This window comes from Canis lupus, chromosome 4 (assembly GCF_048164855.1).
Source record: "Canis lupus baileyi chromosome 4, mCanLup2.hap1, whole genome shotgun sequence".
NCBI classification, from domain to species: Eukaryota; Metazoa; Chordata; class Mammalia; order Carnivora; family Canidae; genus Canis; species Canis lupus.
This window is the reverse complement of record NC_132841.1, coordinates 22,839,283-22,855,111: the sequence shown is the minus strand read 5'-3', so window position 1 is coordinate 22,855,111 and position 15,829 is coordinate 22,839,283. Positions and strand designations below refer to the sequence as shown.

The 15,829-nt window shown below is 53.6% G+C and overlaps 1 protein-coding gene across 3 annotated transcripts in view; it reads right to left on the bottom strand.

The window, feature by feature from the left end:
* Nucleotides 1–1,665: 1,665 nt before the first annotated feature.
* Nucleotides 1,666–15,829, bottom strand: part of SLC29A3 (solute carrier family 29 member 3) — a 40,610-nt gene continuing 26,446 nt past the window's right edge. For all 3 annotated transcript variants that reach the window (XM_072823481.1, XM_072823482.1, XM_072823483.1), the window contains exons 4-6: nucleotides 12,187–12,413; nucleotides 8,064–8,226; nucleotides 1,666–4,180 (exon numbers count right to left, since the gene is read on the bottom strand). In XM_072823481.1, the coding sequence (XP_072679582.1) occupies nucleotides 3,526–4,180; nucleotides 8,064–8,226; nucleotides 12,187–12,413 (1,045 nt within the window). In that variant the 3' untranslated portion in view covers nucleotides 1,666–3,525. The remainder of the gene's footprint in view (nucleotides 4,181–8,063; nucleotides 8,227–12,186; nucleotides 12,414–15,829) is intronic.

Genomic DNA, 15,829 nt, shown 5'->3' with positions numbered 1-15,829 from the left:
CAGGCCAGGCCCCATGTTCTGGGCAATACTTCTACTTGGCACGACACTCCCTCCAGACTATGGAGTGAGGGGAGACAGGTATCAAGAACTGAGGAGGAAGTCAAGGTTCAATGAAGGGAGCAAGAGGCAGGGTGGGCGAGGACTTGTGCATTTAGGGAGAACTGGGTTTGATTCTTGTCCAGGCCATGGGGTAGCTGAGTGACCTTAGGTAAGTTACTTAACCTTTCTGAGCCTCATCGTGTTCATCTACAGACAAGGAAATAATTGGGGCAAAGCACCTGGCACAGGACAGCACCGGGCCAGGGTCCTGGGCAGCTGACAGAAAGGCTGCCCTGAACCCTGGGTTTGAGGCCAGCTGACTAATCCCAGCTGTTGTGAGGCCCAAATTCCTTCTGGAATCCCACCAGGGTCAAAACTGAACTGGGAAGTGAGCCAACCTCAGCCGTGGGTGGAGGGCACCAATGACTCAGGTCCCTGGCCCTGACAATGCTGCCGCCAAGGAAGTGATGACGCTAAACAGATACTAGATGCTTTGCTCAGAAAGCCCACAAAGATAAGCCTGCGCTGTACCTTTAACAAAGAATAAAATCTCTCAGCTGATTTTTGGTCTTCTCTCTTCTACTTGGAGTTCTCTAAAAAAGCATTACGTGGTCTCAGAAGCCGGGGTGTCATGCACTGACTTCCTGCCACATCATGTCCAAGCTGATTAGGGGCCCCCGAATCTTCTCTAGGGAGCACTGGGCTGAAGACAGCAGAATGAAGAGTCTTTGCTAATAACATCCCCTCTTGTAGGAACGTCCCCTGCTTTCTTAGAAGCGCTAGTTGAAGAGTCAGCTCATGGGGCTGCCTCTGGCTTTCTTTGTTGAATACAAGGAGGAAAATGAAGGTAGGTATGGTGTGGAAAGGACACAAGGGCAGGCACTAGAAACTGACATTTGGGATTAAATCGGAGACTATTAGGCAAAGCCAGCTTCTTGGGGACTCCCCCACCCTCACACTGAAAAATACCCTTCTCTTCAGCAAGTTCTGTTCACTCCCCCAAGCATGTGAGCTAGTTCCACAAGGCTGCTGGGGTCACGTGACACTAACCCCACAGGCCAGTACAGCGCCTTGGGAACAACAGTGTCCACACCGCTGTCTGCCCTTCTGCCGGAGATGCATTTTCACTTTCCTTCCTCCCTCCCAGGAAGGAATGATCCTTTGTGAAATGCTCATGACCGTGAGCAACAAAGAACACTGAGCAAAATAGTCTGGATAACTCCCACCGGCCAAGCAGCCGATGCCTCCTCCCCCAGGAAGCTGGCATGCTTCCCCTGCACCTCTACCCCCACCCAGCTCCCCAGGGCTGCATCCTCACAGCTGGCCACCCTCCTGCCCCCTCACCCCACACTCACTTCAGATCATTTCACTAACAGGGACACTTCTACTTCTGAAAACCATCTCCCTTCAACAGAACACCCGAGGCCCCCATTACTTCTTTCTCTGTGTGCTCCCGGGTGTTCTCATCCCCAAGCTCAGTGATGGCTGTTTTCCTTTAAAATGGATATGCCGCCCATTTGTAAAACACCTAGGGTTGTGATGAGTCCCCACCCAGACCACTGCCCCAAATGATTACCAGCATTAAAGTCGGTGAAAAAAAAAACAAAAAACAAAAAAACCAAGGGAGAGATTTTGGGCTCCCGCAAGGGGAGGGGGAGATGGGAGATTTATTTTTAGTTAAAAAAAATTTTTTCCCCTAGATATCAAGTCTCAGAAAACCTTTCGAGGGTGTCTTTTCTAATTCTCTGGCTGAAGAGTGGGAGTGTGTACTAGCCTGAGACGGTGGGGAACATAAGCTGCTCCCACCGGGTGGATTACTGGCTGCTTCCCAGTCTAATCAGCTGTCTGCAGGACACCGGGGTGCCGGAGCTCTTCAGAGAAGGGGAGGCTTGATTTATGGCTCTCGGGGTTGCTGCTTCATGGGGGCAAGCTCCGTTCTGCACAACTTTCAAGAGAGAACTCCTGGTCTGATCCAGTTCCCTTCTCTCTGATTCCCAAGCCTGCCTGCTCCCCCAAGGAACAGCCCTGCAGAAGCCTTCAAGAAACCCAAAGAAGTGTAAATTACTACTCATGTCAGACAACCGTGGTGGCCACACAACCCGAGGGTCGCCTTTTGAAACCACAGAATACATGGCTCTCCAGGACAGATCAGGACAAAGCCACACCCGGTACCACTGGCCGAAGCTGCAGAGCCATGCTGCTGTGAGTGAGAAAAAATCCACGAGAGCGAGAGGCTGGTCATCCCTTTCGGGTGTCAGTCCAGTCTGGCCTCCACCTCTCTGTCTGCTCCTTGGCTGTGGTTCAGCCCACAGAGGCTTCAAGGAGGTGGGAGAGAGGGAAGGATGAAGGGAATATCCTCCCATGGGTCACAGCAGGCTGGTTATGCCCCCTGCCCCTCGCCCTGGCTACGGGGAGAATGGCCTTACTCATTCTGGGATATAAAGCCTAACTCTTTAGGATTCCTATACCCACCCTTCAAAGATCCTCATATTATCCAATTTGACTATGCTGTTTCCTGCCAAGACCCTAATACAGCCACCAACTAGGCTTTCATTAAATGTCCCGTATTCATTACACACTTGAACCAATGTGCCTGACATATCGTAAACATGGACATTAAAAGACCCTACCCCGACACAAGCCATGGACCACTTGAAGGATCCTTGTTTGAAAACCCAGGCCTGACACCCTCAGTCTCTAGAATAGGGGAGGTTTCTGGAGCCCAACTTTAAGGAGTGAAGGATTCCTAGATTCCTGTCTTTCTGGGGTCCCCTGTCTGGTGGGGGGGTACTCTCTCACCGACAGAGCGGGGATCCACACAGCCTTGGGTTTTAGGCCTAAGAACTGGCCATTCCAGAGGATTTCCTTTTTTTTTTTTTTTTCTTTTTAAGAAGGCTCCATGCCCAGTGCAAAGCCCAATGCGGGGCCTGAACTCATGACCCTGAGATCAAGACCTGAGCTGAAGTCAAGAGTCTGACACTTAACTGACTGAGCCCCCTGTCAGGTGCCCCTCCAGGGGATTTCCATTCCAGGGGAACCTCCTTGGACAGGGAGGGCTGGGAATTGTCACATCTTGCTGTCCGCCAGAGGGGGCAAGGCTGGGAGAGACAAAGGGCCTGTGGTCGGGTTTTGGCACCAGCCTCCTACCAGCTCCGAGTCCACACTGGCGACAAAGTTCAGAAGAAGCTATAAAATAAGGTGGAATGTAACCAGCAGTGAGAAAAGTGATCAGCACGCCCACCGTCCACCGTGCGACTATGCCCCATTTGGATGTCTTTCAATCTCCTTCAAAGGTCTCAGGAGAGTTCTGTAAAGTGTCTGGAACATGTGCCCGGCACGGCTGCCAGCTCCCCAGCTCTGCCCTGCACCGAGCTCAGCGGCAGCTCTTCTGGCGCACTGCCTGGCCCTCCCGGCCCTTGCTTCCTGTCTCACCAACGCTCCTCAGTGTCTGTTGCACAGCGCCGAAGTCCTTGCCATCACCCCGTCCTAGATGAGGTGCACGAGCAGGGCAGAGCAGGCCGAGCCAAGTACCAAGCCCAAGCACACATAGAAGGACATCACCACCCCCGTGGCCTCGGCCAGCTCCCGGGGCACGATCTTCGGCCCGTACATAAGAGCCAGGGTGCTGAGGTAGCCGTTGCTAAGTCCCAGCAATGAGGTGAAAAGCACCGGGTAGAGGTCGGACTGGAAGACCACCGTGTGCAGGTGGATGCGGGGCTGGTAGTTGCAGAACATGAAGAGGGGGAGGAGACAGGTCCGGAGGAGCACAAGCCCGGGAAGGACCTTACTCCTGGGCCCTGGCACCTGAATCCAGGCTGTGATCTGCCGGCCACACAGGTCAGCAAAGTTGAACAGGAGGAAGGTGGTGAGGGGGACGAAGAACTTGGTGGTCCACAGTGAGCCCGAGCCCTTGTCAACAGACTCGATGTTGGTGGAGATGGCAGGGAAGACAAGGCTGGTGATGAAGAAGAGGTAGAGGATGCAGAAGCCCAGGCCGGCTGTCCTCTTCAGGATGGGCCAGAGGGGTGGGGTCGAGGACTCGCTGGATCCAGGGGCTGCCAGAGGGGCGCTGGGGGAGTCCTGCGGCGGCTGCTCCTCCCCAGAAAACACATGGGCCGGCCAAACAGGCCTCAGGTAGAACCTGCAGGGGGAGAGGCTCATGGGCGGAAGGCCCGGGGAAGCAGGGTCCCCTGGGATTTCAGGGGACCTACAGGCCCGGTGCAGAAAGCCTCAGGATGCCCTGGGACACACGTGTCGGGGTGGCCAGAGGGAGGCCCGTACAGTCCCTGGCCTGCCTGTCCTAGTGTTGCCCAAAAGACTGGTAACCGAGCCATGCACAAGCCGGGACAGAGGGAAACAGCACTCACTACCTCGTGATGAGCATTGTTTTGTTTTGCATTGGGGAAGGGGTGGAGATAAAACAGCATTTTAAAATATGCATTTTTAAAATTATAAAATTAACACGATTGATGTAATGAACCCAAAATGCAGAAGGAAAAAGGTAGAGTAGAACGAGAACGGTCACCTCTGGTTTCACTCTTTAGAGGTCCCGATGGTTAAAAATCTAGTGTCAGGTAGGGCAGCCCGGGTGGCTCAGCGGTTTAGCGCTGCCTTCAGCCCAGGGCATGATCCTGGAGACCCGGGATCCAGTCCCACGTCAGGCTCCTTGCATAGAGAGCCTGCTTCTCCCTCTGCCTGTGTCTCTGCCTCTCTCTGTCTCTCTCTCTCTGTGTCTCTCATGAATAAATAAATAAAATCTTAAAAAAAAATCTAGTGTCTCTTGCTCCATCAGTGTGCAAACATCTGCGACTGCCCTCCCCCTGCACATACTTCCTAGTTCTGTTTCTTAAGCAAAAGTGGGATTAAACTATATACATTGTAAAACTTTCTACAACAGGACAATTCCTAAGTATATTAGTAAATATATATAAATATATAATGTGTGTGTTACTTTATATATATTAGCAAATATATAAGCAAAGTATATCAGCACCTTACATAACGGCCCAAATAACGTGCATACCATACATCCACACGTGCACCTAATCACGTCTAGAACAATATCTTGTGGCAAAACTTCAGCATGGAGACACTTGATTCGATGCCTCTCTGTTGGGTAGCTCAAGATATTTCACTCTATGCATATACAATTTAACTGCTCCCCTACTGATGGACATTTAGGTTAGTTCCAACTCCACTCTACTACAAATAATGGTGTGATGAATAGTCCTACACATACAACTCTGCACATGCATGTTAGTATTTCAGTAGAGCAGATTTCTAGAGGAGGGACTTCTGGATCAAAAGGTTTATACTTTTTTAAAAATTTTGAGACATCAGTACAGTGCCCTCCAAATAGGTAGAACCAATTTATCTCTGCTTTGTACCACTCACCTACCCCATCTACGGTCTCTACAGGGTCACCGGTTTCTTTAAAAACACTGACCACAATTTATAACCACTGGGTTAGTTTACCGGTTTATCATCTGGCTCCTTCAACAGAAGACAGCTCCCTGCTTCCTGTTTGTTAAGGAGCATGTTTGCCTGTTTCTAGCTAACTCTCCAAGCACAGAGTAACCTTCAAAACATACTTGGAACTAATAAGCCTAGAAAGGCATCTCCGCCTCCCCCCACCCCCATTGCCTAAACACTGAATATTATCAGTATTTTCAATTTCTGCTACTCTGATCAGAGTAGAAGACGCTTGGGTCGCTTGGCCTCCCCGTCTTGCTGTAGGACCTTGCCTGAGTCACTCAACCTCTCTGGGCCTCAGATGCTGAAAGCCAGGAAACATAGGCTGACTGCATGATCCCACCTCAAACACAAGGCTTGGTGTGTGGTCTGGAGAACAGTAGCGTGGTGATGGCTGGGTTCTGGAGTCAGCCCCCCTTCTGTCTCCCCATGGGACCGTAGGCCAGGCACAGCCCTCTGTGGGCTTACTTTCCTCCTCTGTAAGATGGAGGGGTGCTGCAGCCGCAAGCTTCTGGGCCCCCTGCCAGGCCGCCCATCCTAAGTGCCTATGGGTCACAGGCGAGTCAGTGGGACGGCTCCTCCTCTGAGCCACTTTTCCATGTGATGCTGAGCTGGGCACTGCAGCCTTGAACTCTGTCTTGTTGCACAACCACTATTTAGGGAAAGGAGTATTCTTACTTCCTCCTCTACTCCGCGGCAGGTCCTAGCCTTAAGTCAGTTCTGAGAGAGCTCCTCCCCGAGTTCCTCTGGTCAAAGCTCTTCCTCATTAGGTTCCACATGTCCCCCAGCCAGCAGCCTCCCACACTGCCTGTGGCTCTGTTCCTCCTGGGGACAGCACCTGTGGGCTCCGTTTTAACTACCATTTAGCCCGAGCAGCTCCAGGAGCCTGGCTGTCTCCAAAGCTCCATCCTCAGATGTGTTTCTGTAAACCTGGAAGTCTTAACCAAAGTTTTAATCAGCAAAGAGAGAGAAGCTTCCATGGGACAGCCTAGCCCTTGGGTGTTCCTGATTTCACAGGCTCAGCTGGAAAGGATGATGGCCTGCTCAAGTGAGACTGGAATCTTGGGTGGCCAATTGTCACTGCTTGCTGAGCCTGTCCTAGTGTTAGCACCGAAAGCCCCTCCTCCTGGGAAGCCCTTGGGTCCCAGGCAAACAGGGAAAGTTGGCTGCCCCACTGAGCAACACCGTGAAACAGGACATGGGGAAACAGAAGAAGGAGTCCTGGGACCCTCCTGCCTTCTGTCCATTCTGTGACTCAACAATAAATCAATCAGCAACGATGAAGTGTGAGGCAGTGTGTGTCATGTTGGGGGCAGTGAGCTACCCAGACGCCAGGGATCACAGGGATGTCATCATGCAGTGTAACTGGGTACTTTCTCTGGGGAAGGCAGGGGGATCTGCAGGGTCACCCAGGAGACTCTCCCAGGGACAGAAGGAGAGATGATCAAAGACCCTGGCAGTCACAAGCTGGGGATGCAGCAGGACATGGTGCAAAGGGCACAGTCCCAGTCTGCGGCTCACCGCATGAGCAGCCTGTGCACAAGGCTCGGTTTCCTCATCTATAAAACAGGGAAGGGCTGTGACAAGTGCATGCAGTGGTCACACATAAGAAGTGAAGAAAAGACACGCAGGCGCACGCCACTTATCTTGGCACCGCCACCAACATGGGTAGTCATGGAAAAGCACAGAGCTAGGACCTGGGCCTCCTCAGCTCCACCAGCTTGCACACTGTGCAGCCTCCAGCTGGCCCCCTGCCCTCCTCTGGCTCCGTTTCTTCACCCGTAGAACGGGGAAGAGAATTCCTACCTCTCCTATATCAAATACAATAATAGATCAGAAAATGCCTGGAAAAGAATAGAATGTGAGAAAAAGTTAAAGGCTGTTTTTTAAAAAGCAGCAAGAAGAAAGAAAAAGGGATGAGAGAGAAAAAAAGAGAGAGAGAAAGAGAGATTGAAGTAAAGTCCCCCACGGTGGAGAGGGGCCTGGGGGGACAGTGGGTAAAGCGCAGCTCTGGAGTCAGGGGGACATCCTGCTTCTGCTGCCCATGGGCTGGGGGACTCAGGCAAAGTCATTCACCCTCTCGGAGCCCAGCTGGGCTTCTCACGGGGAACAGGTGCGTGAGTCCCCCGATGTGAGACGGCCCCTCAGGCCAAGCTGAGCACAGTGCAGAAGCAGCAGAGGCGCTCAGTGAATGGAGCTATTCTTTATCATCCCTACTCCTTGGACCCACTCCCACCGCCTGGCCTCCCGGTCCCCAAACAGGGACAGCAGACTCCAGCTGCTCGGGGTGGGGCGCCGCACAAGGCCGGCTGCTGGCATCCACTGGCCTGGCCAACTCCCGGAGTGGCTACTGCGAGCCAGCTAGAGCGGGGGGCTCCGGGCTGCAGCCGTGACCAAAACCCGCACCATTCCTGCCCAGCGCGGGGGTGGGGGGTGCACAGTAAGCGAGAAAACAAACAGGCCACCTGACTAGGACAAAGCAAGCAGAGAGCATAAGGCAAGGTGGCGTAAGGGCAGCTGGGAGGAGGCGCCGGGAGTGAGGGGAGGCCCACCTGGCGTACTCCAGCCGCGGCAGCAGCAGGTAGAGTCCGACGCAGAGCCCGAGGAAGACGTCTGCGGTCAAGAAGAAGGCCAGGGTGCTGTCCGTCACGTCGCTGGACGCCGCCAGGTCCACCAGCAGGGCCACGGCACTGATGGTGCCCCCCATGGCTCCTCCTGCAGAGAGCACAGGATGCCACGGAGATGGGTGGGTGGGGGTCCACCTTCCTGCATCTCGGGGCCCCCTCCCCTTCCTCCCAGCTCTGATGGAACCGAGATAAAAGGTCTCCCCGCCGACAAAGATGCCGTATCTGTCACGGGGTCCTGACGCCTTGGCAGACATGGAGGGGTTGGGATGCCATGAGCTTGGACTCCAGGAGGGTATCAGGGGTCTCATCCCAGGTTCTTGCTGATGGGTTTGTAAGAGTTGCTGCCTGAGGTGGCAAAGGCCCCCCAACGTTTCACCTCCGACCTGGGACCTTCCATCTCGCTTTACCGCCCTTCTGGTGGGGTCAGAGTGGGATGTGTCAGAGAGCTCCCATCCTCAGCCCAGCCACCCACCAACCAAACTGGGTCAGAGGTTTAGGGAACGTTCTAGGATGGATCCTGCCACTGCCCTGAGCAACACTGTCCCCAAACCCTCTGTGCTGCCGACCGTGAGCTCGTGGAACTGAGCTTGTACCCTGCGGGAGGTGTGGCACTATAATGTTCTCTCTTGCCTTTGACGTGGGACCCACGTGACCACGTGCCACCACCATTCACTGCTACCAACAGAGGAGGCGGCACAACTTAGTGGACCCCTGGGTCCAGGACCCAGACAGATGCACATCTGACCCTGGACTCTGCTGCTTGCTTGCTGTGACTTGAGGGCTTACATGACTCCTCAGAGCCACAGTTTGCTCATCTGTAAAATGGGGCTGATAAACCCTGCCTTGCATAGCTGCTTTGAGGACTGAATGAGATGATGTTCGGAAAGAGCCCAACACCTAGTAGGCCTCTACAAGTGCCAGTCGCCTTCTTTGCCACCATCATGCAGTCACTTCTGGGAGGCAGGGGACAGGCCTTACTTTTCTGTTGAACCTTCACAACTTGTGCTGGGCAAGACCCAGAGGCAGACACATTGTGCGTGCCCCCAGGTCATTCACTCCTCTCTGCCTCTGTCTATTTGCCTGCAAAATGGGGCTAGTACTTGTCCTCTGCATCGGCCGAGGCCTGTGGGTATGCTGCACTGCCTGCCTGAGTGAACGAGTTCGCCCACGTTAGAGGATCAGGATACAGATTCTCAAGGAGGCGAGAAGGTAGCTGGCTGCAGACAGAAAACAACACACAGGTCTGTGCGGGCAGGGACTGGTCTGTCACATACACGGCTCTGACCGCGTGGCACCGTTCTGCCTGTTGTTGCACAGAGCAGCGGAGAGGGGCACGGTTTAGGGCTGTGGCTCTGCAGGGAACAGCCGGTTGCCCTGATGGCCAATCCTTTCTCCCTAACCTCCACAGAAGCCTTATCAGCCTGGGTGGGGCCAGAGTGATGTGAAAGGACGGCAAAGACACAAGTTAGCACAGTGAGGAAGAGCGCAGACCCTGGAACCAGAGCATCTGAGTCTAATCCTGCTTCTACCACTCCTGGCTGTGCAGCCCTCGGCAAGTCACTGAACCTCTCTGTACCTCCACGTCCTCACCTGTAAAATGGGGATGTTAGTAATACTCAGGTTAAAGGGCTCTTATGAAGATAAAAAGGATTATTACACAGACTGGGTTCAGAACGGTGCCCGGCACGAAGTGCGTATAAATCCTCTCAGATTCCCAGTTAGGTGTTTGGGTATTTCTGTCCTTCCTACATCAAAGCAGCAACAACAAGGTCAACCCCTTGCCAAGAGGGTACCAGCTTCCGAGAAGCTGTAATCCCCACCTGGGTGTTTTGTAAGAAATGGAGCTAAACTTGAGTAAGACACTTGCCGGCTGCCCCGAGGAAGAGATCTTAACATCACTGCCTATTCATTTCCCCCTCTCTCCCCAACTTGTAGGGAATTTACAATATTATCATCAACAACAAACCAGGCCTCCGGGAGCTCATCTTTCATGACTCCCTACTTTTATCTCATCAGTTATGGAAATACATGCAAATGAGGGGGGTTAAGAAAACACCAGCACAAAACAAATGAATCCTTCCTTGGATGCCAACATGCACAGAATTCACAGATGGGCTCCTCTGGACGAGATGCCACGGGGGGTTGGTGGTGGTGCCGGTGGGGCCTCTGGGAGATGGGGCCACCTTGGATTTCCCAGGGTGAGGGGCACCCGATGGGGGCCCCCGTAGAGTGATGACACCGGCTTAAGGTGTCAGTACTGGTAATCAATACTGAAGTGTGAGCGCCGGATTATTCCACTTTTTCAAAAATAGACTTTCTGAAAATTTCACAGGACAGTCCCCTCATTGAGAAGATTCATAGGTGACCAGATGAACCTGAAGGGCCCCCTGCCAGCATAAATGGCATGTTCAGTCACTGGCTCCTAGACAGGTAGCCAGCAAGGCGTTTATAATGAAAAATACATCCTCCGGCAGGATGGAGGGAACTTCTTTCTGAGACTCAGGTGCCAGAAGACATGAAATCCAGTGTTCTGGGGCCATTTCCCTCAGGCTAGGCATGTCCTTCTCAAAGCACTGCTAGGGGCATATTGATTGTACTCAAGGAAGTTGGCAATGGGTCTCCTTTTATTTTACTTTAAATCCGAGGATTTCCCTGGATAGAGCCAGAAGCCTAATGTTATGCCAAAAATGGCATTCAGACTTGACTGACATCTGAACTCTGATCTGGAGATGGGACCACCTCCAGGCCTGAGTTGAGAAGGGATCAGAGGCTCAGGAGGCAAGATAGGGATCTGTTAGTGATGTCTGGCACTGGTGTGGGCATGGGGAGGAGACACACATGTGTCCAGGCACTTGTCATTCCTGCCACATACTGCCTGGCATCAGCAATTAATGGACACAGAGCAGAGATTCTCTGTGAAACTCTTCTCAAGTGGGCAGATGCTTACAGCACTCCTTCACACAACAGGGACGTGCCCAGACACCAAACCGAGTGGCCAAATCCCCAGCCTTGCATTAAGGGATGGTGGTCTTCTGCAAAAGCGCAGATTCTTACTGACCCACCTCCTTTTTTATCTTGTTGGGACATCAGAGCGAGGGAACAGAGTTGCTAAGGCCTGGACAACAGGCTTGGGATCAGCATCAAACTCCACTCAGCCAAAGGGGCTGGTCCAAGTCGTGCATCTGCGTCCCCAGAGAATGCCAAAGTTCAAGGTCATGGAGGTGTTTCTTTGCTAGGCTATCAGCTCCTGAGAGGCTGGGTCTTGTTCATCTTTGAATCTCTGGCACATAGTAGGTCTTCTATAAAATGAGAAAGGAAGAAAAGGGGGTGAAGCTAAGAGGAAGGAGAAGGAAAGAGAAGAGAGGGGACAGGAGGAGGCGAGGGGACAAGGAAGAAGGGAGGAAAGGAACGCTCTTTCAGGACTTGTACTTGGTAGGTAGGTGTGTTTGCCAAAAGTGGCTGCAACTGGCTTCCCTCCCACCTGCTCTTCTTACAGGACGACTTTCGCGTTCTCCGGCTGATGCCTGTGGGGTCTGTGTCCTCTCCCCTCCAATCCACGTGGCTCGTGGCTATGGTCAATGTGGCCCTAAATGGCTTCCACAGCTAAGCCATGAAAGGAAATAATGTTTCTGGCTGGGTCTCCCGGGATGCTCGCTCTAGTGACCCAGGCACCATGCCTCGGGGAAGTCCATTCAGCCTGCTGATGCCCCGGGAGAGAGGAGCTCTGGCCCCAGCCCCAGCCTGGCTGAGTTTCTTAGAAGTGGGTCCTCCGGGCCTGTCGAGCTATATGGGCTGATGCTGTGTGGAGGAGAGAGAGAGTGGTCCCTGCCAACTCCTACCCAGATTGCAGATTTGTGAGCCAAAGAAATGACTGCTATTGTTTGAAGCCACAAAGTTGTGGGGTGCTTTGTTACCCAATAATAGAGAGTGGAAACACAGCTAATACTCATCGCCTTTTCAGGAAGGGTCATTGCGTGCTCACCTCTGGCTCTGCCGCATGACCCCCAGGTGGACTCACCTGGCCGGCTGTCTGGAGCCCGGCTCTCACCTGATATCAGCGCCTGGGCATTCCTCATGGGGAAGGAGCCAGTCATGCCGAAGACACTGCTACTGAAGATGGTGGAGGTGCCACTGAGGATCGCCATGCAGACAATGGTGACAGCAAAGAAGCCGTAGGCCCAGGAGGAGGTGTCCACCTTCACCAGCACGGTCATCACCAAAAAGATGGCCAGCATGATGGTCAGCGAAGCCAGCACTCGGACATGAATCGGAACCCTGGGGTGGGGATGCCAGAAGTGGTCAGAGATCCCCTTGGGCCGCCCATGCCAGGCCAGGCTTGGTGAAGTTTCCTAAGGGACACGCTGCAGCCAGGAGGCCTGAGCCTGAATCCTGCCTTCCTGGCTAATGAGGTCCTGGCTAAGGGACCTGTGGTCTGCGACTCAATTGCTCTGGTTTCAGCTTCTGCATCTGTCTAGCAGAGAGGAGAATGGATCCACCTGAAGGGGTGGCTGTGCGGGTCTCCAGAGGGGAGTGTGCAGAGTGCAGGGGGCACAGCAGCTCAGGGCAAATGTTCTGTGGATACTGCTTCTTTTCATGTTGCTGTGAGATTCAAGGACAGGACATGAGGGCTCTCAAGGTGAGCCCCTGCTCCCCCACCACACCGCTGAGCTCCCACTGGCTTTGTCTAGTGTTTCAACACAGCAACCACCCTCTGAACTTCCTCTTCCCAAACTGAGCAGGGAGGGCAGGAGGGAAAAGGACAGAAAATCATCATCCTTGGGATACAGCAATCACCCAGAGTACTTAATTTGTGCCAAGTACTCTTCGGAATGTTTCTGCATGCTGACTTGTTGAATTCTCCCACCAGCCCCGTAAGACAGGCCCTCTTCCCTATCCTGCACCTACAGGGAGGGAAACCGAGGCCAGAGATGCTAAAGAACTAGCTCAAGGTCACTCACGGTGAGCCTCGAGAGGATAAGCTCCAGTCTGCGCTCTCAGAATGACACTCTGCTGCCTCCCAGGAAGGAAGGAAATATGGGTGGTCCAGAACAGGTGGCCAGGGCACAAGAGTTCTCTTGTGACCATCTCAGCTGTCACGGGCAGCAGCTGATGCCAAGCTAGCGCAGCCCAGGGCGGGCCCCCAACCCCACACCCACATCGTACACCACACGCTCCTCCAGGCCCCCAACTGCCCAGGCACTGCCTTGAAGGGAGAAGCAGGGAAGGCTGGCTCTCTGAGAAGCTGCACATTTTTATTCCAGGGAGAGAGAATATCATCAAAAGGGGCTGTTTAAATCATCAGATTAGACTAAGCTTTAAGCTGGATTGGATGTTTGGTTAAATTTCCTGCTAACCAGTGGGTGGGGGCTGGGAGAAAAGCCAGATTAGTTATACAAACACACACACAAATTTTTTGATAAAAAAGAAAAGACCTGAAAGGTTAAAAAAAAATGTATATATATGTACATAAATAGGTGTGAAATCACGAGCGCAGGAGGAGCAAGGATTTTTCAAAGTGCTTTTGCGGCTCCAGGCTAACTTGAGTTTTCTCTGATCTTTGTTCGGATCCTCGCTGGAGGGAGAGCAGGTGCTGCCTCCGCTTTGTAAGGGGCAGAGGGAAGCCCGAGGATGTGAAGAGGCAGTTCAAGGTCGTGGTGTGAGTCTGTGGGGAGCGGGCGTGAGCACTCCAGTCTGCGGAGCCTTGGCCCAGGGTGGCCGCCAACCTGCATCCTCTCTGGTGGGTCTGTTTCACAAATGTGCATCAGGCAACTACCGTGCGGCAGATGCTCTGCTGGATGACCAGGACAGCGGACACACAAGGGGCAGGCATCTTGCATCAGCTCCATCGGGAGTGCTCTATCGGGAGTGCCACAGGGCATCCTGGGTACACCCAGGGGTACAAAACCCAATCTGGGTATTGCACAATCTTTTTGGAGGTGGTGCCCAGGCTGGAGGGTAAGGTGTGTCGGAATGTGTGTGCACATGTGTGGAGAAGCAGAGCCCTATCCTGGCGGGGGGGGTCTTGTCTTATCCCCCAGATAAGTGCCAAGGCTCGATCCTCAGAGTTGGGTATAGAGCGGGCATGCAGGCTTTGTCTGCCAGCATCCCTTCCCCAAAGAACTCTCCTTCGTCCATGCCAAGTGGTTCTGGAGAGGTGGCAGGCCATACTGTCCACACTGACCCAGCCCCAAATGATGGACACATGATGACTGGGTCTGGGGTGACTGCAGTGTCTCATGCCATGGGTTGCTGCATTAGAGGCTGGCATGTGAGTCAGGCAGGGCCAGGGCCAGTCACTGCCCTCCAGAAGTGACAGGTGGAGAGAAGTTCACTGTCTGCCATGACGGTGTTGGGGGCTGCTGGTTGCCACCTGGCCAACTACACAGAGAGAGACCACATTTGGAATGAAGCCAAGCAGACACACACAGAGCCCAGGGACAGTGCAAGAGAAGGACAGCTCTGGGGACATAGGCGATCCCCTAGATCCAGCAATGTGTGGAGGCAGACCTAACTTTAATTTTCTAGGTGAAGAATGAGAAAACGCTTTGTATGTCTCATTGTTTGCTACCAAGAGTGCCAGCTGACACAAAGAGGCACCTTGAGGTTTCTAGCTGGGGAGCCACGTGGTCAGGAACTGCACTGCCTTGCTGCAGGTGACCCGCCCATGTGCCCTCCCTCTACAACACACTGCAATGACAGGTAATTAACAGAGCAGCCTTCAACTGATGATGGGGGAGTGGGCGGATAAATACCCCGGCTCCCTCCCCGCAGGTCTGTGTTCCACACTCGGTCCCAGAGTCCCCAGGCAGGTCAAGCTGGGTCTGTCTCTCTGTGGGAGCTGCTTTGGTGAGGCATGCTTTATTGGCTGCCTTCCAATCACATCCCCCTTCTCCATTCTCCCGCCTTCACCTCCCAAATCAACTGCTTGCACTTAAATCCCTGTTCCAGGGGCTGTTTCTGGGGGAACACCAGATTAAGATGCATCTCCTAGGGGCTGCAGGGGCCTCATCCTGGGCAGGAGCTGGTGGGCACCCGGACCCCTGGGGGCCCAGAGTATCTACCGTAAGTGCACACCAGGTGCCCTGGGGGCTGGTCGTCAGGCCTACCTGGGATGCTCAGGGTGGTTCTATCCACTCAGCCGTGTCACAGTGTGCCCCCCCACCCTCTCCCAGCAGCTGCCCCAATACCTCAAAGATAAAAGCCAGCAAGGGCACAGAGCCTGGGTCAAGACAACGTTCCTGTTTATAATTGTAAATATCATGACAATCAAGTGGAGAGAGAGAGAGAGGCTGGGTATGGGGACCGATGCCAAAAAGCGTTACCAGCTCCTTGGGGCAAGACAAAGCCCAGGGCAACTGGGAGACATGAGGAGTGCAGCCAGGACAGTGCCTTGTCCTGTTCTCCCCCTGCCCCAGGGCGGGCACAGGGCCTGGGAGGCACCTGGTGAGTATCTGTTGGATACAAACTGACCGGCAAGGGCTATTGGTGCAGGCAGGCTCTCATTCTGGGCCTAATCCCCAGTCACTCTCTGCTTTGTGACGACCCCCTGCCCCCCACCCTGCTAGCACGGCAGGGAAACCACTGGAAACACCTGCAGCGCTTGCAGCCAGCCTCTAACCACCTCCTCCCAGCCCCTGGTGAAGATGGAAGTCCACCCCAGGAATGCTGATGGCATCACAAGAGCTCTCTGG